Source organism: Pan paniscus, chromosome 12 (genome assembly GCF_029289425.2).
Source record: "Pan paniscus chromosome 12, NHGRI_mPanPan1-v2.0_pri, whole genome shotgun sequence".
NCBI classification, from domain to species: domain Eukaryota; kingdom Metazoa; phylum Chordata; class Mammalia; order Primates; family Hominidae; genus Pan; species Pan paniscus.
In genome coordinates this window covers 68,252,490-68,278,738 of record NC_073261.2, presented here as the reverse complement: position 1 = coordinate 68,278,738, position 26,249 = coordinate 68,252,490, and the positions used below count along the sequence as shown (strand labels likewise).

Below are 26,249 nucleotides of genomic sequence, written 5' to 3'. Positions count from 1 at the left end.
AGCTGTTCAAGTATTTTGCCGATTTTTTATTATTTTAGAGAAAGGGTAACTCTGTGTTGCCCAAACTGGTCTTAAACTCCTGGGCTCAGGCAGTCTGCCTGCCTCGGCCTCCCAAGTGCTTGGATTACAGGCATGAGCCACTGCACTGAGCTGATTTTGCCCATTTTTAAACTGGACTTTTGTTGATGTTGGGTTATAGGAGTTATTTATATATTCTGTATATTTACCTCTTAGGTGATTTGCAAAGAGGTTGACACTTTTGAAGAGTACCAGCTAGTATTTTGTAGAATGTCCTTCAATTTGGGTTTGCTTTAAATTCAGATTATGTGTTATTTAGTAAGAATATCATAGAAATGATATTTTGCTTCTCCCAGTACTATCAGTAGGTGCATGATTTATTGTATATCATTATTAGTGACATTAACTTTGATCCCTTTTAATAATTAAGGTGATATTTGCCAGGTTAGCCTGCCATAAATTCATTATTTTCCATTTACAATTAATAAGTGTCTTGTGGGAAGACATTGAATGTATTTGCATTATGTTGCTTTTAATCATCCATTTGCCTATCTGTTTTAATATCTATTAACGACTTGCCCCAATTATTACTTGCCCCAATTATTACTGTGACATTTGCCAAATGATGATTTTCTATTTTTATCATTTCTTCTACATATCTTAATTTATATTTATTAATTTATTTCAGCTGCAGGAAAGAGCTGTATCAACTCTCTCATTTATTTGTTTATTTATTTACTTAAATCAGTAGACAATGGATTTTTTTTCCTATGGGTTACAGTTCATTAGTATTAGGTTGGCACAAAAGCAGTCATGATTAATTTCAATGGCAAAACCGTGATTACTTTTGCACCAACTTAATATTATAAATTTTATTGCTTAATTTGCTTAGTTTTATTTTCTCTGTCTCAACTCTGGAATCAGCCATTTCTCCAAGGAGCCCTGATTCATTTCATTGAAAATGATATTTAGAAACCATAATATGGTTGCTAGGTGTCCTCATTTCTACTGAGAGATTATTCCTGTAGGCCTTTTCAGTTTCGTATTAATTTCTATTTATGTCGTCATTTTTCTAAGTTATTAAGGGGAGCACTTAGCTCACTAATTTTTTAGTTTTCTTAAAATCAAAATATTTAGTGCTATAAATTTTTCTCCAGGTAACTTTTTTATTCGTTAATTTATTCACCAAATATTTAATACATGCCTGAGGCTCTATTTTAGGTGCTTGGAACACATCTGAATAAAGCAAAAATATTTCTTTATTTGTGGAGTTTACATTCTAGCAGAGGAAGACAAGTAATAAATACACATTTTAACTGCATTCTAACTAGTTTTTATATGATATTTTTACTATTCAGTCCTATCTATTTTCTGATTTCCATTGTGATTTCCTTTTTCCCCAGAGAACGTAGCTTTAATAATATGCTTTGGTATTTGTTGAGACTTGTTTTCTGGGTGAAAATATGGACAGTTTAAAAAAATATTTTAGATGGGTTTGAAAAGAATGTTTTTAATTATTAGTGTTTTTAAAAATCTGGCATGTAGAGAAAAAACTTAATTGCATTGTTTCAATGTATTTATTGTCTGCTTGCCTATACATTATGGGATTGTATTAAAATCTTTCACTATTTTTGTTGCAATGTTGTTAATTTTTTTTCCTGTTAGTTATTCTGCTAATTTTTGACATGTATTTTGAATTACATTTTTAGATGATTTCAAGTTCATAATTATTATCTTTCTGTTGCACCATTCCTTTTGTGATTAGGTTAGACTAAGTTCATATCTAATCATTCTTTTTTCCTGAGATTTATTTGGTTTTTAAAATATTTGTTCTAGTCTTTTAAAGTTAGTTTGTACTTATTAATTTATTTTCTATATTTTTACTTTGTTCGTCTGCATCACTAGATTCTAGGTTTGTGTCTTATAAATACATTTATATTTTTAGCAGTCTGACAGTTTATTTCTTCAGCTGGTGAACTTAGCGTATTTAAGTTTATTAAATTTATTATAATTACTGACATATGTAATCAAATCTAAGATATTATGTACATATGTGCAGCCCATATTAGATGCTTAAAAGTTCAGAATTGTTACTTCCTCTTGAGTAATTTCTTTTGTGTTTCTGTAGGACCTGATTTAGATCTAATACCTAATGCTGCCCATTAAACTATGACAGAATACCCTTAAAATTTGTCTTACTTAAGGAACTCAGAATACTCAATTGTTGCAGTCATATCTTAATAAACATTTTTTTCATTGATATCAAATTCATGGCCTGCTGCTCTGTTTTGTTCTGGTTAATTACCTTTTCTACATACACAAGAATTTTTCTTCTCAGTGCCAAATCATTAAGTTAAACTCCACATGTAGTACTATCAGCTATGTACATAACTCAGTTAAGTAAAGACAAATGGACAGACAGGATTGAGTGTGTGTGTGCATAAGCAATAAAAACTGTGTCATAACTGTGTGTGTTCAACAGCAGCTGTAAGATGTCATCACTTTTAAGATGCATTCAGATTTCAGAGATGTTAACATATGAAAAAATGTATGGCTAAAAATTGATTTATTCTGGTATTTTAAATTTTATCATATTTTGTATTTTTTTATTTATTCTAACTGTGTTTTCTTTTTCTTTAAACCTTTTTTTCTTGCCATCTATTAAATTGTTTAGATGTTCTTTGTTATCTTCTTTGCTCCTCTACTGATTTTGGAGTTATGAACCTCTGTTATTTTAGCATTTACCCTTAAAATTTCAAGGTATTCATTCTGTTTAACAAACTGTAAGGTTAATCACTTTCCTACTTTTTTGGATAACTCAAGGGCATTATAGCATTTTAACTCTGATTATGTTTTTTCTACGTTGTGTATTGTTTTTGTCAATGTCTTCAGTCTACCGTATTCTCGATTGCAGTTTTACATTTGTGTATGAGTATTTGATGAACGTGTATTTAATGATGCATCTTATAATCCAAGACATCTTAGATTTCTCCACCAGACAGCAAAAGCATATACCATGTCCGTGTGTGTGTGTGTGTGTGTGTGTGTGTGTGTGTGTGTGTGTGTTTCGTCATTTAATTTCACTAGCTATAATGGGGCTTGGCTTACAGTAGAAAATAATTGTTTTATTAATTGAATATTTATTCTACTATAAAAAGACCCCCGTGGTAACCAGAACAATCTCTTTGTTCATATGAAGCACCCGTCTCTAAGAGCTTTCTAGTCTATTGATTTTAGACTTAGACCCTCCAATATAATCTGACTTGGAAGCGTATAGAGAATATTGTGTAGCTATCAAGTGATGACCGTAGAGATTTTCAGGTATGTGTCAACACATGATCATGTTCATTCGAAATGTGAAAGGAAAATTCAGATTATAAAGTATTAGGGATATAATGATTGAAATAGGCAAGGAGTCAGGCCTTGGACTGGTTGGACATCTTTTTTTTCCAGTGGTAACATAATCTGTTATTTATCTGTTTGAAACTCCCAATTTTCTTCTGTACTTTTTAGCTCATTACATTCTGTTGGGCTTAAAGATTTATTTGCTGCTGTGGTCACTTGCTTTTAGACAAGAGGCAAAAGTTTCTACTGACATCTACCTCAGGTAGCAAAGACAAGTGCCTAAAGTAGGTACTGTTTTATGTGGGCCAAGGTTGGAACAGGATATTTCTCCTTAGCCTTGGAAACCATACTAGTAAAATAGTTTGTCATAGGGTGGGAACAAAGGATTTCTCACCACTTCTTCTATACCAAGACTGGACTCTGTCCCCTGTGTATACTTTCTTAAGTTTTCTTCTTAGAAGAAAGTAGATCTGGCTAATCCACTCTTCCTGCAGTTTCCTTGGGACTATTGCATGGGTAAAAATGAAATAACTTAACATGAATGAAGACGAAAAGATAATTTTAAGTGCTATAAGTAAGTTTAGTTTCTTTGTTATTGTAAAGAGGTCTGGGTTTACAATTTAATATTAGCTAGAACTGAAATAATACTTTCTTCAACTGGTTAGTAGCATTACTGATAATTAAAAACTGGAGAATGGTTAAAAAATTGTGTATGATTGGCTCAACTGTAATGTACAATTTATATATTTTAATAAAATTTGTGACATATTTATATCTAAGATGTGAATTAATGGAAAAAAGAGAACAGCTGACAGAATTAGAAGAAAGAAAAGGACAATGTTAATAATAGGACACAGCATTTTAATAAATATATTGAATATATAAAAATATATTGTATCTCAATAATTTGATCCTGTTCTCAAGTCTGTTTCTTACTGATTTTCAATGGTAGTCAATACTAGTTCCACCTTTTTTCCTTTCCCTTTCCTTCAGATATCATCCAGACACTTAACACAGTGCCTGGCGTATTCTAGCTTCTTGATAAATATTTTAGCTATTTAAATGAGTAAAGGAATGAATGGATGGAGAGTGAACAAATGAACGAATGACGAAGTTTTAGTCTTTTGCAGTACAAATAAATATACATGTAAGTTTATTGAGATTTGAAAACAATCTTTTAATAATTTAGGTAATGTAGAGGAAAAGATTAATTTGTTTTAAAATGTGAACACTGGAGTTTTTAAAAGTAGGGTTATACCGTCTGAACAACAAATGGAAAATAAGAATTAAATGAAGTAAGGTAACTTGAAATTGAAATGAATTTATGAGATATGTATTCTTTAATGTAAAAGTAATTGATTAGTAGGTTCAGAAGATATTTTTAAAGACTTTATTCTCATTTTAACCTTGCTTGTTCTAGAATTTTGTCAAGTATAAATTGTTTTGAACTTTCTACTTAAATTGAATCAATTTTTATTTCTGAATCATTATGAGTTCTAATTTAGTGCAATTGAATCAATGGATTTTACTATGTATTATATATTGGCTTTAATGCCATATATCTATAAAATATTTCCCCCCACATTTTGGATCTATATGATTCATATTGTCTATTGATTCTGTATTTAAATATTTAAATACGGTTTATGATCAAGTGTATGGGCTGTGATGTCAGGCAGATTTGAGTTTCTGTCTCTAATATATTACCTCTTAGTGAGCAATTTATTCAACGTCTCAAACTTCAGTAGCATCTTGTATAAAATGCAGATGATTGATTCCTACTACCATAAAAGGTTGTTGGGATGACATAATAAACTTACATATGTAAAATGCTTAGCATAGTGTTTGGGATATGGTAGGTATTCAGTAATTGGGAATAACTATTTTTCTCCATTGTGTGTTTTTTTTGTCTGCAGCTTTCCCCACAAATAAACCAGAGAAAGATGCAAGACATGTAGTAAAAGTGGTAAGTGTTGCTCATAGATTTGTATTTCACATATATTTGACTTTTTCCTTTTCTGCTTTAAGAATGTTTTTCATGTTAATTTTTGTAACTATTGCCTTATCAGTAAACCTAATGTTATCATCTGTTTTGACGTTGTTAAAACATTAAAACTGGAGAACCTTTGTTTTTCTGTATTGCCAGCTATTACCCTGGTGTGTTATCTATCTAGCTATTCTTTCTCTTTCCCTCCCAAATGCCCTCCCACCCTCTCCACCTCTCTAATCAAGATGGTAAGGTCCTTAAAGGCAAGCATAGGGTTTTATTTCTTTTTGGTGTCCCCTGTACCTAGTATAATGAATGAAATATAGTAGACCATTCAGTAAAGGTATCATGTGTGAGTGGACCACAAGGAGAGTTTGCTGTGTATCACCCGGATGTATATGTTGGTATACAGTGAGTGTTGTATATGTTTATGTATACAGTTCTCAGTGCTTCTAGTAAGTGTTCTCTGTAAGAAAACTACTTTTATGTGTAAGACTGTATAGGGATAGTGGTACAATATGTTGTTTAAAAATTAGATTCTTCAAGTTTATTTAGTGTTTTCTGAGATTTTTAGTGGAAATCTGGTGCCTATGTTTTATAAAAAGTGATTCAAGTACTATTATATACTACATATATATGTTCATATTTTCACAATTGAAATAACAATTCCATCTTTGGGATTTTTTTTTCTAGTAAAATTAATTATTCTTTTTTTTATAGGAATATCAAGAAAATGGCCCGTTATTTTCAGAACTTAAATTTTATCAGAGAGTTGCAAAAAAAGACTGTAGTAAGTAAAATTAGCAAAGCAAGCTACTTCCATATATGTGCTTGCTAAAGTGAGTGTTGATATTTTGGTCTTTTTCTGGCCTTCTGGAAAATTCTTTTCAATAGAAATTTTATTGTAAAGTGATACAGTTAACTGTTACAACATATAAAAGCAAGACAGATGGTATACAAATCTTGACATGACATACATAATGGGTTATATATTTTAAGTCAAAGTTGTTTCTACTACTTTACATAAAATGTTAGGTTGTTAATCTAAGCTACCAAGAGTTCCCTAAGTGTAAAAGATAGTAGAATGAAATTATTTCTTTTACAGTAAACCATTTGGATAGGACGGCTATAAGGAAAAAACATTAAAATGGGAAGTAGATATATGTATAAAAAAGGAACGATTGTAGAATGGATTGGGGCAAGGTGTGTGGAAATGTGGAAATGATTAAACTTTAAGATGTTTAAGAAAATGTTAGAAACTTGAATGCTGGAAAATTAATTGGAGCTGGATACCAAGTGTAAGAATGACCAGTTAGAAGATTTGAATGGGAAATGAATATAAGCAGAGAGGAAAAATAACAGCATTTTATAAATGTGATATAGATGGGCTAAGAAAAACATTAAAGAAGTAGACAGGAGTAATGACTGTATAGTCAAGGTCCTTTACATCATGTTTAAGAATAAGAGTGATGGGTCTGACCTCAATATTTAACTTAGTTTTTCTTAATAAAGTCTTCTAAACATTAAGACTGTAGTCTTTACTAATTGCTTAAACTATGTCACAGTGACAAATAGAATCCATTAAACTTGATTGTTTATCAGTAGAGCTGTCTTAAACATAAAAAACATAGACTAGAGTCATGAAAAAAATGATGAAAGTTAACTTTATTTAAGTGGATTCGATTTTTTGTAAACTAATCAAAACCAGTTTTTGTATAAAGTAATTTCAAAGTAAGATGGTTTTTCTGCCCAATTTCTGCTTTTTTTTTTCTTTTGGTCCATTATGGTTTTAAATTTTGAAGTAATAGGGAAGAAAAAGCCATCTCTCTACTGATCTTTTGGTGGTTAACATATGTTATATTTAGAAATTTAGCTAGTATATAAGATAATGAATTCTTTTTATAGATTGAAACATTAATATATATGGTATCAATATACAAAGACTATGACTTGTTTTTATTGATTTAATTTAAAAATTTCTAATTTTTTGTCAATTATAGTGGTAACAGTTTGAGGCCATTAGATAGAGATGTTTGATTGAAAAAAAAATTATCTTCTAGGAAGATCTAATTACTTTTTTGGTTAGCTAAATAAATTTGTCTGTAGAAAGGTGACAAGTATCTTTTCAAATAACATGAATCTTTTTAAAAATAAATTTGTCTTTGTAGTCAAAAAGTGGATAGAACGCAAACAACTTGATTATTTAGGAATTCCTCTGTTTTATGGATCTGGTCTGACTGAATTCAAGGGAAGAAGGTAAAATGGAATTATTATATTCAAATATTTCTTTATAACTATTCCTTATGTGGTCTATGAGTTAACTATTGCCATGTAACAAATTACCAAAACATATTGGCATATAACCACAAACTTGTATTGTCTTAGTTTCTGTGGGTGAGGAGACTGCAAGTGGCTTATCTGTATGATTCTAGATCAGGATCTCTAATAAGGATATGTAGTCAGCTGTCTGCTGGGTTACATTCATTTCAAGGCTCATCTGGGGAAGTATTTGTTTTCAGGGTTCCTCATGTGGCTACTGGTAGGCCTAAGAAGATCTCCTTCTAATTTACTTATGTGATTGTTGGCAGGCCTTCTTACTTCCTGATCATGTGGGTCTTTGCATAAGCTACCTGAGTGTTATGAAAAATAGCTGGCTTTCTCTAGAGCAATTAATTGGGGGACGGGGAGAGCATGCACACAAGTGCATTCAAGAAGGAAGTCATCATTTTTTGTAATCTAATCTTAAAAGGGATATTATCGCTTCTGCTTTATTCTCTTTGCTAGAAGCTAGTCACTAGATAGATCCATTGGTCCTGAGAGAGGAGAATTCAGTTCTATCTCTTGAGGAGAAGCACAACAAATAAGTTATAGAAATATCTTTAAAACCACCAAATATGGCTAGTCCTATATATAATTTATTAATAGTGTTTGAAAAAAGAAAAAAAGTCTGTCATTTTATATTTACCCTTTTGTGCCAGAGATTTTTATATACTTTATCTTATTTTGTCCTTTGAATAGCCTGTTAAAATAGGTGATATTATTTTTATTCCATAGATGAGAGGATAAGCTCAGATGTCAGTACTTTGTTGAAATGGTCTCTAAATGCTTTAAATTAAAAAAAATGAGCAAACAGTAATCTTGAAGTAAAGGACTGCCACTGGGGGACTGAATGGGGCTGATTGAATCATGATACATCCATATCATGTCATATGTAGCCCATTAAAGAAGTCCATTAGAGCTATACTAGTTGCCTTAGAAGGATTTTGATGAGATACTATTGAAAAAAGTAAGATGGAGAAAATACTTATAATATGATCACATTTTTGTAAAACAAATTCCTAAGTGTGTGTGTTTGTGTATGCATGCATAGATATAGAATAGGAGCTGATGTGGATATATAAATGAAGGGAAGGAAAGAAGGTATGGAAGGTGCCAAACAGAACAGAAAAGGAAGAAGTGCACTTAAAGACATGTTTATAAATGTATAGAGATGGTAAATATGATCTTATAAAGAAACAAACAAATATAAAATTCATGTGGCTGGGCACGGTGGCTCATGCCTGTAATCCCAGCACTTTGAGAGGCTAAGGCAGGCGGATCATGAGGTCAAGAGGTCGAGACCATCCTGGCCAACATGGTGAAACCCCGTCTCTACTAAAAATACAAAAATTAGCTGGGTGTGGTGGTGCATGCCTGCAGTCCCAGCTACTTGGGAGGCTGAGGCAGGAGAATCGCTTGAACCTGGGAGGTGGAGGTTGCAGTGAGCTGAGATTGCACCACTGCACTCCAGCCTGGTGACAGAGCGGGACTCTGTCTCAAAAAAAAAAATCAAGTGTGGACAATAATTTGTTCAAGGCCATATGGCAAGAAAGTCATGGAGTCAAAATGAATTGCATTCAGTACTATCTAATTTAAAAAGATTTTTTCATTATGTAAAACAGTGTGAATGGTTCAATACAGCATTCTCTTATAGAAAACCAGCTGCAAAGTAAATATTGAGCAGTTTCTGCAAAAGAATAGCAGAATTATGAACGTGCATTCATTCTCTAATGGTTTAGATTGCATTATACTTAGTTGTTAGGTTGAGCGTAATTTTTCTTGTTTCAAATTAAATAGACAGTTTCAAGCATTACTTTCTCAGGATGATCTCTTTTTGATGCTTTTTTCTTACAGTTACAGATTTATGGTAATGGAAAGACTAGGAATAGATTTACAGAAGATCTCAGGCCAGAATGGTACCTTTAAAAAGTCAACTGTCCTGCAATTAGGTATCCGAATGGTAAGAATTACTTATTTCGCATGCTCTATTTCCAAATTGTTTACTTCTTGCAATATAGAAATCTTTTCCCTTTGTGGAATTATTAGAGAATGAAGGATTATTGCCCTAGAGACATCAGTTATTAGGAGTAGAGGCTATTTTGGTGAAATTGATAACAATGGGCTCTGTAAGTGACAGAATGTGCTGTGTATGGCACTGCAAACTCAATTAGGCTTTGGTTCTCCAGTCTGATCTTCTTTTTCCTTAGAGCTTTGTTTTACATACCAGAACAAGCTTTCATTGCTGTAAGAATAACCTTTCTTTTGTCGGTTATAACAATGCAAATTATGGCAAAATATATTGTCAGGCATTTTAAACATGTGATGGTAGGGGGGTGCTATGAAGTTTTTATTATGAGTTTGGGATGGTGGCAATAATTAGTTGTGGCATTGAATAAAATATACTTTGCCAAAGCAGAAGCAATGAACTCTTAATAGCACTCAGGCACACATTTGTTTATACTACATATTTGTCTTATATGTTTGCATTTGGTTTGTTTAAGTCTCATTTTTTCACTTTTGAGTAGCATGAAGCTGCTTATGCCAGATTGGAATGCAGCAAATAGAATGCATTAATTTTCTCATTTATCCATCCTCGAAGCCAGCAAATGTTTATTGAGTACTAAGTGTATGTAACATGCAAGGCTGAAGGGCTTTAGAGATGAAGCTAAGGAGTTTTCTATTACCATACAGAGGAAGAATACCTTTCCCTTTGCTCATGGACATGGCATTTTGTTCTGAGATTCTCAAGGCTTGATTTATAATTATTGCTTAGGTGAGGAATTGCTGAGTGGGCTTCAAGATTATTTCACCATAGATCTCTGATTTTATGCTATGTTTTTCCTCTTTGTGCAGTGCGGTTTGGCTACTGGGCTATCAGGAATTAGGCATAAGCATTTTTGAATCTTGATTTTCTTCCTTCGGAACTTCAACTAAAATACTTGATTTTTGAGGATCATTTTACTTTTTTCTAGGATGAGCAACCAGAAGATGTGATATTTTAGAATAATTAACCAGTAATTGTGAAATACATCGCTTTGTCATTGTTAATATGAAAAAACCCATGTTATTCTATATTCAAAATGTTGAAATTGATCATGAGTTCTAAATAGCAGTAAACCTTATTTTATCTATTTATTTTCACAGTTGGATGTACTGGAATATATACATGAAAATGAATATGTTCATGGTGATATAAAAGCAGCAAATCTACTTTTGGGTTACAAAAATCCAGACCAGGTAAATACATACTTTTGCTTTTAATAAAGGTCTTTAATGTATGAAACTGAAACATTCAGAAAACAAACTTCTAACCCAGAAGAGTTTACAAATGAGGGCGTAACATGATGAATGTTGTAATTTATCTTACCTGCTTATCTAATTTAATCTTTGTACCAAACTAATGAGTAATTAGGATGAGAAACTGAGAGTCAGAGGGGTTAAATAATATGTTAATGGCCACACAGTTAAGAAGTGGCTGAGCAGGAATTTGAATTTCTGAGCAAATATAGATAAGCAAAGAACCATCAAAATCCAGTGGGAGTAGAGATGGATTTATGTAGAGGTTAAAACGCTGTCATATTAGTTCATCATTTCCTACTGTATAACCAATTAAGTTTTAAGCAGAGAGGCCGGGCGCGGTGGCTCATGCCTGTAATCCCACCACTTTGAGAGGCCGAGGTGAGTGGATCACCTGAGGACAGGAGTTTGAGACCAGCCTGGCCAACATGGTGAAACCCTGTCTCTACTAAAAATACAAAAATTAGCCGGGTGTGGTGGTGGGTGCCTGTAATCCCAGCTACTCAGGAGGCTGAGGCAGGAGAATTGCTTGAACCCAGGAGGCGGATGTTGCAGTGAGCTGAGATGGTGCCATTGCACTCCAGCCTGGGCAATAAGAGAGAAACTCCATCTCAAAAAAAAAAAAAAAAAAAAAAAAAAAAGTTTTAAGCAAGCTTTTCCATTAAAACTTTGTGTAATGATGAAAATATTCTGTTTCACTGTCCAATATGGTAGCCATTAGCAATATGTGGCTAAGTACTTAAAATGTGGTCAGTACAGTACCAACTGCTGATGAGTATTTGGAGTAACAGGAACTCTCATTTGTTGCTCATGGAAATTTGTTGCTAATGGAAATGCAAAATGATACAGCCACTTTGGAAGACAGTTGGGCAGTTACTTAGAAAGCTAGACACTCTTAACATAACAAGCAGCAGTTGTGCTCATTAATATTTACCCAAATGAGTTGAAAACTTACATCCACACAAAAACCTGCACGTGAATGCTTATAGTCGGTTTATTCATACTCATCAAAACATTGAAGTAACCAAGATGTCTTTGAGTAGGTGAATGGATAAACTGATACATCCAGATAATGGAATATTACTCATTGCTAAATAGAAATGAACTTTTCAGCCATGAAAAAACATGGAAGAAACCTAAATGTATTTTACTATGTAAAAGAAGCCAATCTGAAAAGTCTAGTTACTATACAATTTCAACTATATGACATTCTGGAAAAGGCAAAACTATAGAGACAGTAAAAAGACCAATTTTTTACTATCTCCATAGGTTAGAAGGGAGAGGAAGGATGAATGAGTGAAGCACAGTGGATTTTTAGGTCAGTGAAACTATTCTGCGTGATACCATAATGGTGAATACATGTCATCATTTGGTTGTTAAGATCCATAGAATGGACAAGACCAAGAGTGAACATAATGTAAACTGTGGCTTTTGGATGATAATGATTGTCATTCTTGGTTCATTCACTATAAAAAATGTGCTACTCTAGTGAGGGATGTTGATAGCGGAGAGACTTTGTGTGGGCTTGAGGTATATGGGAACTCACTGTATTTTCCACTCAGTTTTACCTACATTGCTCTAAATTTACCTAAATCAAACCTAAAACTTCTCTAAAAAATATAGTCTGTTTAAAAAATGTAGATTATATTTTTAATATTAAAATATTAATATTGAGAAACTGAATTTTTAATTTAACTTAATTTAAACTTAAATAACAATATACCTAGTTGTTACTGTATTATCACGTTTAAAGAGTTAAATGATTGAGTCTATAAAAAATTAGAAAAAATATAATTGAATATTTGATCTCTGCATTGGTTAAATTTCTTAATAAAAATTTTTTCAAAATGAAAGGTGAGTGAGAAACTGGGAAATAGATAGATAACAAATATTTGAGAATATCTAGCCGGTACTAAAAAAAAAATTAAGAAAAACACTAAATACCTTGTTAAAGCGATGATCGAAAAGAATGAATAAACAGAACAGAGAAGGAATATGACTGTCCTAGAAACAGGAAAAAAGGCTACCTTTGTGAAAAATGAGAAGATAAGGAGACCAAAACAGCGAGGCACCCTTTTTAAAGGACTTATCAAATTGGAGAGGTCTAAAATAATAGTCTGATAATATTGAGGCTGATAAAGGTACCAGCACTTTTAGAATGCCCTTTGGAAATGTAAATTAAATGGTATAAGAAAGTTAGTGGAAGGGAATTTGGCAATATCTGCATACTTTTCAAAGATTAGGTTTTTTGAGATATAATTTACAAACAGTAAATGTCACCCTTTTAAATGTACAGTTTGATATCTTTTGACAGATGTATATATCATGTAACCACTACTGCCACCAAAATGTAGAACATTTCTTTCATTCCCAAAAGTTCTCTCATTCCTGTTTAGAGTCAGTCCCCTTCTCCTGGCATTGCTCCCAGCCCCAGGAGATGATTTCTGTCCCTATATTTTTACATTTCCAGGAATGGTATATAAGTGGAATTGTAAGGTATGTACTGTTTTGGGTCTGTTTTCCTTCACTTAACATAATGCTTTTGAGATTTATCTTTGTAGGTCATTAGTAGTTCATTCCTTTTTATTGCTGAGTAGTATTCTATTGAAAACTGCTACAATTTCTGTTCACCTGTTGATGGCTATCTGGGTTGTTTTCAGTTTTTGACAGTTATAAATAAAGTTGCTATAAGCTAAGCATTCACATACAGCCTTTTGTGGAGACATATGTTTCACTTTCTTTTGAGTAAATAACTAGGAGTGGAATTTCTGGGTCATATGAAAGTGTATGTTTCACATGGAAACTGCCAAGTTGTTTTCTGGAGTGACTGTACCATTAAACATTCCCATCAGCAATGTGTGATATTTCATTTGCTCCACCTGGTTTCATTTTTTTTTTCCATACTTTAAGTTCTAGGGTACATGTGCACAAAGTGCAGGTTTGTTATATATGTATACATGTGCCATGTTGGTGTGCTGCGCCCATGAACTTGTCATTTATATTAGGTATATCTCCTAATGCTATCCCTCCTTCTTCCCCCGACCCCATGACAGGCCCCGGTGTGTGTTGTTCCCCTTCCTGTGTCCAAGTGTTCTCATTGTTCAATTCCCACCTATGAGTGAGAACATGCGGTGTTTGGTTTTTTGTTCTTGCGATAGTTTCCTGAGAATGATGGTTTCCAGCTTCATCCATGTCCCTACAAAGGACATGAACTCATCCTTTTTTATGGCTGCATAGTATTCCATGGTGTATATGTGCCACATTTTCTTAATCCAGTCTATCATTGATGCACATTTGGGTTGGTTACAAGTCTTTGCTATTGTGAATAGTGCTGCAATAAACATACATGTGCATGTGTCTTCATAGCAGCACGATTTATAATCCTTTGGGTATATACCCAGTAATGGGATGGCTGGGTCAAATGGTGTTTCTAGTTCTAGATCCCTGAGGAATCGCCACACCGACTTCCACAATGATTGAACTAGTTTACAGTCCCACCAACAGTGTAAAAGTGTTCCTATTTCTCCACATCCTCTCCAGTGCCTATTGTTTCCTGACTTTTTAATGATTGCCATTCTAACTGGTGTGAGATGGTATCTCATTGTGGTTTTGATTTGCATTTCTCTGATGGCCAGTGATGATGAGCATTTTTTCATGTGTTTTTTGGCTGCATAAATGTCTTCTTTTGAGAAGTGTCTGTTCATATCCTTCGCCCACTTTTTGATGGGGTTGTTTGTTTTTTTCTTGTAAATTTGTTTGAGTTCATTGTAGATTCTGGATATTAGTCCTTTGTTAGATGAGTAGGTTGCGAAAATGTTCTCCCATTCTGTAGGTTGCCTGTTCACTCTGATGGTAGTTTCTTTTGCTGTGCAGAAGCTCTTTAGTTTAACTAGATCCCATTTGTCAATTTTGGCTTTTGTTGCCATTGCTTTTGGTGTTTTAGTCATGAAGTCCTTGCCCATGCCTATGTCCTGAATGGTATTGCCTAGGTTTTCTTCTTGGGTTTTTATGGTTTTAGGTCTAACATTTAAGTCTTTAATCCATCTTGAATTAATTTTTGTATAAGGTGTAAGGAAGGGATCCAGTTTCAGCTTCCTACATATGGTTAGCCAGTTTTCCCAGCACCATTTATTAAATAGGGAATCCTTTCCCCATTGCTTGTTTTTGTCAGGTTTCTCAAAGATCAGATGGTTGTAGATGTGTGATATTATTTCTGAGGGCTCTGTTCTGTTCCATTGGTCTATATCTCTGTTTTGGTACCAGTACCATGCTGTTTTGGTTACTGTAGCCTTGTAGTATAGTTTGAAGTCAGGTAGCCTGATGCCTCCAGCTTTGTTCTTTTGGCTTAGGATTGTCTTGGCAATGCAGGCCCTTTTTTGGTTCCATATGAACTTTAAAGTAGTTTTTTCCAGTTCTGTGAAGAAAGTCATTGGTAGCTTGATGGGGATGGCATTGAATCTATAAATTACCTTGGGCAGTATGGCCATTCTGATGATATTGATTCTTCCTATCCATGAGCATGGAATGTTCTTCCATTTGTTTGTGTCCTCTTTTATTCCATTGAGCAGTGGTTTGTAGTTCTCCTTGGAGAGGTCCTTCACATCCCTTGTAAGTTGGATTCCTAGGTATTTTATTCTCTTTGAAGCAATTGTGAATGGGAGTTCACTCATTATTTGGCTCTCTGTTTGCCTATTATTGGTGTATAAGAATGCTTGTGATTTTTGCACATTGATTTTGTATCCTGAGACTTTGCTGAAGTTGCTTATCAGCTGAAGGAGATTTTGGGCTGAGACGATGGGGTTTTCTAAATAATCATGTCATCTGCAAACAGGGACAATTTGACTTCCTCTTTTCCTAATTGAGTACCCTTCATTTTTTAAACTTAAAGCTCTCTTATTCATTACAGTTTATTATAAGTGGTTTTCCAGTTGTTCCAACACTATTTATTTTAAAATATCTTTGCTTCAGTAATATTAGTTGTTACTTTTGTCATATACTCAGTTTCCTCATGTACTTGGTTTTATTTCTGTACTTTCTGTTGAATCGCACTGATTTGTCTATTTATATAACAATACCAGCCATAAATACTTTTGCATTAATTTCTGAAGCTTTATAATGTAATTTAACATTGGATTGGACTAGTAGTTCCCTGTAGTTCTCCATTTTCAGTGTTATCTTAGCTATTTATACTGTCTGTATTATTTTGTTTAGTTTCATTTAAAAGGAATACTTGTGCTGGGCGCCGTGGCTCACGCCTGTAATCTCAGCACTTTGGGAGGCTGAGGCAGGTGGATCACGAGGTCAGGAGATCGAGACCATCCTGGCTAACATGGTGAAACCCCACCTCTACTAAAAATACAAAAATTATCCGGGCGTGGTGGCAGGCGCCTGTAGTCCCAGCCACTCGGGAGGCTGAGGCAGGAGAATGGCGTGAACCCGGGAGGCGGAGCTTGCAGTGAGCCAAGATTGCGCCACTGCACTCCAGCCTGGGTGACAGAGCGAGACTCCGTCTCAAAAAAAAAAAAAAAAAAAAATTTGTTGGCATTTTCATTGAAATTATGTTAAGTTTTAAAATTGATTTGGGGGAGACCTCACATCTGTATGATTTATAGATGTTCATATAAGAACAAGGAACGTTTCTGTTTTTCATCAATTTTGCATTAGGTCATTAGGATTATTTTAAAGCTTTCCTCTTACTAGTTTTGCATATTTCTTATTATGTTTGTTTCAAAATATTATACCTTTTTGTTGATATTGTCAGTGGATTTATTCTATTATTTCTTATGATTTTTGTTTATATATATGAAGAATTTTTATTTCCATGCATTAATTTTATATCCTGTTAATTTACGGAATTATTTGTGGTTCAGAGTGGTTTTAGTAATGGTTCTTTAGAGTTTTCTTAGAAAACTGTCATATGCAAGTAGATACAGTAGTTTTTCTTCTTTTACAGTTCTTGTATTTAATTTGTCTTGTCTAATTGCATTGTCTAATACATTCAATACAGTATTAAATAGTAAGAAATGTAATCATCTTTTACTCTTCTTAATCTTATTGGAAATGCCTGAAGTATTAACCCATTAAATGTGATGATGGCTTTAGGACTAAGGTTTGTGTATATGTTTGTGAATATATGTGTGAATATGAGTGTGTGTGTATCTGTTTATAAAGTCAAGAAAATATCTGTCAGCGCTTATGTTCTTGAATGTGTTTTATTTTTATGGAATGGGTATTGAATTTTTTCAGAGTCTTGTTTAACATCTATAGAAGTAATCATATTTGTCTCAAATCTTTTAATATGGTATAATATATTGCTGAGCTTCTAATATTGAACCAACCTTTTAAGGAATAAATCTCAATGTGTTATGGCATAATATTAGTATAATGTTGAAGTTCATTAATATTTTATGATGTGATTTCATATTGATATTCGTAAGTGATATTGATCCATAGTTTTCTAATTTTGCTCTGTTTTTATCATATTTTGGTACCAATATATTTGGTTCATAAAAAGAATTTGGAGGTTTTATTTTCTGTGTTTTAGAACTATTTCTGTTACATTGGAACCGTCTGGTCTTTGAATGTGAAACTATTTGATTCTTTTGCTTTTCTGCGTGGTAGTTCTTTGTGATTCTCTACTTTTTTCAGAAATTGGTTAAGTTCTTTATCTCTATTTGAGTGTCTGTTTTAGTTGTTATTCATGTTATCTGTTTTTTCAATTTTATTTGTGCGGTGGTCTGCATTGTAGTTTCTTATGACTTAAATTTTTCGTACTTCAGTGATTGTTTCTCTCTAGTTATTTTAAATTTTATTTTGCTTTCTCCCTTTTTCTATCCTCATGAAGGTGGCCAGTAGTAGTCCCTTTTGTTAGTTTTTCAACAAAGTTCAATTTTGACTCATTAATGAGATTTTTTCTTTTTTCTTATTATTAATTTCTGACTTTTTCTTTATCTTGTCTTCATATATACTCTTTTAGTTTTACCTTTCTCTTCTTTTTCTAGTTCTCCAATTGGATGTCCTTCCATAAGAGTTTAAGGCTATGAATTTTCCTCCCTTATTGTTTTATATTATATCTAATTGATTTTGATATGTAATGTTTTTGTTCTCTTTATTCTTTGGAAAGTTTGTATTTTTCTTTCACCAAAAAAGTAGTTCAGTAGGAAATTCTTAAATTTTTATGTGGAAGGGCCTTTAAATATTGTTTTTATTAATGCCTAGACTTATCACAATATTATTATGATATTGTTTATAATAAGTTTACTCTTTGGAATGCACTGATGCTTTAATTGTGACTTAAAAGCTGATCAGTTTTTGTCAGTCTTCCATGTTTGCTTGAGAAAAAGGTAGTCTTATTTTCAGAGTGTAAAATGCAGCAAAAATCCAAAAGATCTACCTTATTCACTGTATTGTTTATGTCATCTATATCTTTATTTACTTTTGTAAAATGCAGCAAAAATCCAAAAGATCTACCTTATTCACTGTATTGTTTATGTCATCTATATCTTTATTTACTTTTTGTCCACCTAAGCTGTTTTGTACGAACAGTGGTGTTTAAACGTCTACTCTTATTAGTGTTTCTCTCTGTCTCCTTGTTCTCCTATAGTTTTTTTTTAAATAAAAATTATTGCTGTTATTTGGTATACATTTGTCACTATATTTGCTGTGTTTTCATCTTGTTTTATGTGTTTTTTTTAAATCTTTCAAGTTTTTTAGGGGGAGAGGGACTATTTATGAAAGTTTGTAATTTTTATTGTAGTACTTGCTACGACAACAGTAGTTGTATCATATTTAGCAGAGGAAATGTAGTTTGTCCCCTATACTGGTTTGGTTAAAAATGTAAATTAAAAATTAAAATTTTAAATTAAATTATACAGTCATGTACCATATTATGATGTTTTAGTCAGCAACGGACCACATATACAACAGTGGTCCTGTAAGATTATAATGGAGCTGGAAAGTTTCTATTGCCTAGTAATATCACAGCCATAGTAATGCCATAGGGCAACACATTACTCATGTGTTTGCAGTAATGCTGGTATAAACAAACCTGTGCTGCTCTCTGTATGAAAGTATAGCACGTAACAATTATGTACACTATATAGTACTTGATAATGATAATAAACAACTATGTTACTAGTTTATATGTTTATTTATTATACTATTATTATTTTAGAGTATATTCCTTCTACTTATATAAAAAAAAGTTAACTGTAAAACAGCCTCACACAGGCCCTTCAGAAGGTATTCCAGAAGATTGTTTGTTATCATAAGAGAGGACAGCTCCATGCATGTTATTGCCCCTGAAGACCTTCCAGGGGGATGAGATGTAGCAGACAGTGATATTGATGATCTTCACCATGTGTAGGTCTAGGCTAATGTGTGTGTGATTGTGTCTTATTTTTTAACAAAAAGGTTTAAAAAAATAAAAAAGAAAATAAATATAGAAAAAGCCTACAGAATAAGGATATAAAGAAAGTATTTTTGTATAGCTATACAATGTTTAAAGCTAAGTGTTATGACAAAAGAGTCAAAAAGTTTTAAAAAAATAAATAGTTTATAAAGTATGGTATGGTAAGCTAAGGTTAATTTATTATTGCAGAAAGAAAAAAACTGTAAACACATTTAATGTAGCCTACGTGTACAGTGTTTTATAAGTCTACAGTAGCATACAGTAATGTCCTAGGCCTTCACATTCACTCACCACTCACTCACTGACTCATCCAGAGTAACTTCCAGTCCTGTAAGTTCCATTCGTGGTAAATGCCCTATACAGCTGTACCATTTTCAAATCTTTTATATGGTACTTTTTATATACCTTTTTATGTTTAGATATATTTAGATACACAAATGCTATTGTGTTACAGTTGTCTACAGTATTTACTATAGTAACATGCTGTACAGGTTTGTAGCCTAGGAGCTATAAGTTGTACCATATAGCCTAGGTGTGTAGAAGGCTGTACTATCAGGGGTTGTGTAAGTACACTCTAGGATGTTCATACAATGATGAAATTACCTAACAATACATTTCTTAGAACATATCCCTGTCATTAAGCAATGCATGACTATATTAAGAAACATGTACTTACAGAAGTGATACGTCTTAAGAAAAGACAATAAAAATCCATTTTAACTAACTTTTTGGTCATTTATTGTGTTAGGCATTATGTTGTATGCTTTAATAATATTATGTTTATAATTACAAATTTGTGCTTCATTGATAGGTAGGTAGATATTATCCTCTTGGACCACCTAACCTAAATTTTTAAGCTCTCTTTGAAACCTTGCTGATTTTGGAATATGATATGGTGTTGCACAATCGATAACTAGAACAGTGGCCTTATAAGGGCTGATCTAGTGTTTGGAAAACAAATGTATCCTTCTGGTTTCCTTACTTATAATGGAATTATCAAAAATGATAGTGGTGTTTTGAGTAATGCCCACTTGCCTATATCTCCCAGTGTCACTTGGAGGAAGTTGATGCAGTTTGAGATTACAACTTTTATTTCAGTGGTGCAGATGCTCACATCTGGAAAGGCACCTCTTTGTTTATCAGAGACATATTCTTTTCATGCAACAGCTTATATGAAGCCTTTCTTAATGATTCTAGTCTATACTGAGCTTTTCCTTTTTCTAATTTCCTATAGCTCCTAATGTATATTTTAAGCCTGTGAGTGCTCAGGTCTCACATGCCTTCGTGTTGTCTTACATTCTGAACTAGAATGAACTCCTGAGATATACTTCTTTTATATTCCTCGCAGCATGTGTATTTGTATTCCTTTCCTATAACCCTTTAAGAAATACTTTATTGACTGCTTAAGGCATGAGGCCAGTCTTGATGCAATATCTGTCATCTCAGTGCCAGGAATACCTTGATTGTAGTGCTCCTTGCCCCATTATGCTGCATGTGTTTCTGTTCTCAAGCTGCCTACTAGGTCAAAGAGGATGGCCCTCACAGGTACAGAATAATTCTTCATGTCAACATGTGAATGTTAGTATACCTGTGTTCTTTAAAAACACTTGTCACAGTGCCTTCTTGATTCCTGGCGATTGTGGTGGACTAAGAGTCAAAGAGACTAGGTTCTAGTTTCAGCACTGCCATTAAGCAGAATTGCAAATTACTTAACCTGTATAGGTTTTGGCTTTCTAGTGTATAAAATATGAGATTTCAACTAAGTGATCTCAAAGGTTCCTTCTAGCTCTAAAATTCTATGATTTTATGAAAATGTGTTCTCCAAATACTTAAAGCTCATTGCAGAAGGTAATGTTTCTTATAGTGTTTCCAAAGTGTCTTGCCTATTGTTGTACAGTTAAGGAAGTTGAAAAGTAGAAAAAAATTTAGTGATCTGGAAGAAGGAGTTGTAATACCTGACCTGTATCTGGTGGCAAAATACTTACTTTCAAAGTTCCTAGGATATTCATAGGGCAGGGTCATAAGCCTCATTAAATCCGCTTGTTTACTGTTTGCTGAAGGGAATTCTAACACAATCCATTTATCAATCCAGGTTGCTTGTAAAATGGAGTGTGAATGTGTTTGTAAGAATTTTGCATGGAATGTGCACATAATATGGTCACTATTTAGAAGTAGTGTTTCTTGTGTTCAACATCTATAAAATTTAGTTTTAATCACTTCTATATATAAACAATATAAAATTTACTTACTGTAATATCTATATTTTATTATCTCTAGAATAGTGTTATATATTTTAGCTTAATGATACTATAATATTACTAGGTGGTATAGCTGGTGAGACTCCTTTAAAGTGGATAGGGTTTATGTGGATAGCATTATAGTATAGATTAACATGCATGTTATTCTTTCCTTCCTTGTGAGGTTCTGCTGTATGTTTTCAGATAAGCAAAGAGACTTTGGAAATAGTTCCTGTGATTTTAATTATTTGGACTTTTAAAATTAATATTTTATGAGTTTTACATTAATAGGATTATTTTAAAATTATATACTTTCACTTAATTTTTCTTTGTCTCAGTATAACTGTCATATGAATACATTGTTTTTGAAGTTTGATAATTTGCTATATATCTAGATTTTGTGGATCAGTTCTATAAACTGTTTTAAGGTTCTCTCAGTATTATTTTTCAAAGAAAAATAAACTCTATGCTAAATTTTATTTCCATCTAACTTTGTGTAATGTGTTAATACTGCTATTTTACTAAACATCAATTTGTTTATTAAAGTATTTTAAAATTGTTTAATCAAATGCATTTTTTAGGTGAATAGTGTTCCTATTGTCCAAATATATTCTTAACATGGGCCAAACCAGATTAGAGCCATATTAAAAAATTCTTGTTTTGAAATCCTATGTAAATGATAGCTATCTGAATATGGGCTACTAGAGTCTTATTATTGGAGGGTAGTGATGGATGGAAAATATTGAAGAAAACAGCATAATAATTATGATTTAGAATCCATGGTTTCGATATTTAAAATATTTTGTGAGGCTTCTTTTCCAGTGCTCGTAAGATTCCGAGGCAAGTAAGAAGCTGTTAGATATATAATTTTCCCTGCAGAACAATGTGATTTTTTCAGTTTTTTATTTTGAAAATTTTTAAACATACTGAAAAATAGAGAACTCCATATGACTATCACTTTAAAATTTTTTATCTATTTTTGATGGAAATATTTTAAAGTAAATTATAGATATCATTACATTTTACTTAAATACTTTGGTATGTATGCATCTCCAAAAACTAAGGACAATTCACTATATTATCAGAATGTGATTACTACTCTTAACAAACTTCACAGTCATTCCTTAATGTCAGGTACAGTTTTATCTTCCATTTTCTTCTTTATCCTAAAATATGAGAATATAGAAATACAGATTAATTATTCTAATTGTACTTAAGCTCTCTTTTTCTTTTTTTGTGACTTTTTTTAGTGGACTTCTCTGTGCCACACTTTCTCTTTCTGTAAATCCAGCAGCCTAGATCATGTGATTTCTTTGGTCCCTTTTATCTCTCATAGCCTCTGTCTGACTCACTGGGTAGAACTGGTTGTTAGCTAAAATCTGATTTAGGAAACTGCTGGTATAGAACCAGGTGAATGTGATCTCTTTGATATATATGTACATCAGGAGAGCATGTTTCTTATCTTATAAATAGGAAAACAGGGATTGTGTTTATTTCAACTTATATTTCCAGAAGCTGGTATAGAGCATGAAACATAATAAGCATTCAATAAGTGATGAGGGCACAATGAGAAATTAAATAGATTAATGCATAAATGAATTTGTTAATCAATGTTCAGGAGTAACAGGTCAAGCCAACCAAGTAGAGCTGGATATACTGTATATAGCCAGGTATAGTAACTAAGTCATCTGTAGATTTCTTAAATTCCCATTGGGAAAGATCTACCCAATGTGTCAAAAGATCTTTACTATTTAATATAGCCATTATGACTATTTCCTTGCAGAAAACTCTATTAGCACATTCACATAGAGAAACTGACAATGGGAACTGCTGTGGGTTGAATTGTACCTTCTCAAAAGCTGTTAAAGCATCATGAGGAAAAAGCCCTCACATATTAATATTAACCTTGAATATAAATGGATTAAATACTCCAATTAAAATACACAGATTGCCAGAATGGATTTTTTTAAAAAAATGAACCAACTATATACTAGTTACAAGAAACTCACCTTGCTGGTAAAGACACTTATAGATTGAAGGCCAAGGGATTGAAAAAGATATTCCACGCAAGCAGAAACCAAAAGCAAGCAGGAGTAGCCATGCTTGTATCAGATAAAACAGGCTTTAAATCAAAAACAGTTAAAAAAAAAAAAAAGACAAAGGAGGTTATTATATAATGATAAAACAATTCAACAAGAGGCTATACCAGTCGTAAATATACATGCCCTGAACTCAGGAGCAGCCAGATTCATAAAACAATATTACGAGACCTAAATAAAGAGATAGCAATACAATAATAATGGGAGACTTCAACACCCCACTCACAGCACCAGACAGATCATTGAGACAGAAAATCAGCAAGGAAACTAGACTTAATTGAACATTAGATCAAAAGGATGAAACAGATATTCCAAGAGCTGCAGAATATACATTTTACTCATCATCACAGGGAACATTCTCCAAGATAGACTGTATGTTAGGCCACAAAACTAGCCTCAATACATTTTAAAAAATCAAAATCATATCAAGTGTCATGTCAGACCACAGTGGAATAAAACTAGAAATTAATACCATGAGTAATTATTGAAACTATACAAATACATGGAAATTAAACAACACATTCCTCGCTGATCTTTGGATCAATGATGAAATTCAGATAAAAATTTTAAAATTTTTGAAATGAGTGAAAATGGAGACACAACATACCAAAGCCTTTGGGATACAGAAAAAAGCACTGCTAACAGGGAAGTTTATATCTTTAAGTGTGTACTTCAAAAAAAGAAATCACAAATTAGCCAAACATCACATCTCAAAAAAATAGAAAAACAAGAACAAACCATACCCATAGCTAGCAGAAGAAAATAAATAGCAAAGATCAGAGCAGGACTAAGTGAAATTGAGACCAAAAAATAAATAAATAAATAAAAATTAAAATAAAAAAATCAACAAAATGAAAAGTTTGTTCTTTAAAAAGAAAAACTAAATTGATAAACTACTGGCTACACTAACCAAGAATAGAGAAGATCCAAATACACATAATCAGAAATTAAAAAGGAGACATTACAACTACTACCACAGAAATGCAAGAGATCATCAGAGACTTCTGTGAACAACTATATGCTTATAAACTAGAAAACCTAGAGGAAATGGATACATTCCTAGAAACATACAACCTCCCAAGATTGAACCAGGAAGAAATAGAAATCCTGAAGAGGCCAATAAGAAAGTAGCGAGATAGAATCGGTAATAGAAAAATCTTAACAAACAAAAAAAGCCAGTAACCAGATGGATTCATTGCCAAATTCTACCAAAAGTACAAAGAAGAACTGGTACCAATCCTACTGAAACTGTTCCAAAAAATCAAGGAAGAGGAAATTCTCCCTAGTTCATTCTACAAAGCCAGTGTGACCCTTATACCAAAGCTAAACAAGGACAAAACAAAAAAGAAAACGTTGGATCAATATCCCTGATGACCATAGATGCAAAATCCTCAACAAAAACTAGCAAACCAAATCCCACAGTGCATTAAAAAGATAATACACCATGATCAAATAGGTTTCATTCCAGGGATGCAAGTATTCTTGTGATGTGATTCATCACATAAGCAGAATTAAAAACAAAAACCATATGATTATACATGCAGAAAAAAAGCATGTGATAAAATTCAGCATCTCTTCATGATAGAAACCCTCAACAAACTAGACGTAGAAGGAACATACCTCAAAATAACAAAGGCCATATATGCCAACATCATACTAAATGGGGGAAAGTTGAAAGCAATCTCCCTACAAACTGGAATAAGACAAGAATGCCCACTTTTACCACTCCTATTTATCATAGTAGTGGATAGCCTAGCTAGAGCATTCAGGCAAGAGAAAGAAATGAAATACATCCAGATTGCAAAAGAAGAAATCGAATTATCTCTATTTGCCAACAATATGATCTTATATTTAGAAAACCCTAAAAACTCCTGCAAAAAACTCTTAATTTTAATAAATGAATTTAGCAAAGTTTGAGGATATAAAATCAATGTATAAAAATCAGTAGTATTTCTATACACCAATAACAGTGAAGCTAAGAACCAAATCGAAAAGGCAATTTTATTTACAGTAACTAAAAAAATGAAATAAAATACCTAAGAATATATTTAACCAAGAAAGTGAAAGATCTCTACAAGGAAAACTACAAAACAGTGGTGAAAGAAATTGTAGATGACACAAACAAATGGAAAAACATTCCATGCTTATAGATCAGAAGAATTGTTAAAATGAGCACAGTGCCCAAAACAATCTGCAGATTCAATGCAATCTCTATCCAAATACAAGCATCATTTCTCAACAGAATTAGACAAAACCATCCTGAAATTCACATAGAACTGAAAAGGGGGCCTGAATAGCCAAAGCAACCCTAAGCCCAAAGAACAAAGCTGGAGGCATCACATTACCTGACCACAAATTATACTGCAAGGCTATAGTAACCAAAACAGCATCGTTCTGGTATCAAAATAGACACATAGATCAATGGAACAGAATAGAGAACCAATAAATAAAGCTACATATCTACACCCAAGTGATTGTTGATAGAGTCAACAAAAATGCACACTGGGGAAAGGACACCCTGTTCAATAAATTGTGCT

At 32.8% G+C, this 26,249-nt stretch overlaps 1 protein-coding gene across 4 annotated transcripts in view; it reads left to right on the top strand.

Annotated features, from left to right (window-relative positions):
* VRK2 (VRK serine/threonine kinase 2) overlaps window positions 1-26,249 on the top strand; it is a 112,950-nt gene that overhangs the window by 32,169 nt on the left and 54,532 nt on the right. For all 4 annotated transcript variants that reach the window (XM_003830852.5, XM_008956273.5, XM_024927598.4 and 1 more), the window contains exons 3-7: window positions 5,280-5,329; window positions 6,071-6,140; window positions 7,519-7,606; window positions 9,524-9,629; window positions 10,814-10,906. In XM_003830852.5, the coding sequence (XP_003830900.2) occupies window positions 5,280-5,329; window positions 6,071-6,140; window positions 7,519-7,606; window positions 9,524-9,629; window positions 10,814-10,906 (407 nt within the window). The remainder of the gene's footprint in view (window positions 1-5,279; window positions 5,330-6,070; window positions 6,141-7,518; window positions 7,607-9,523; window positions 9,630-10,813; window positions 10,907-26,249) is intronic.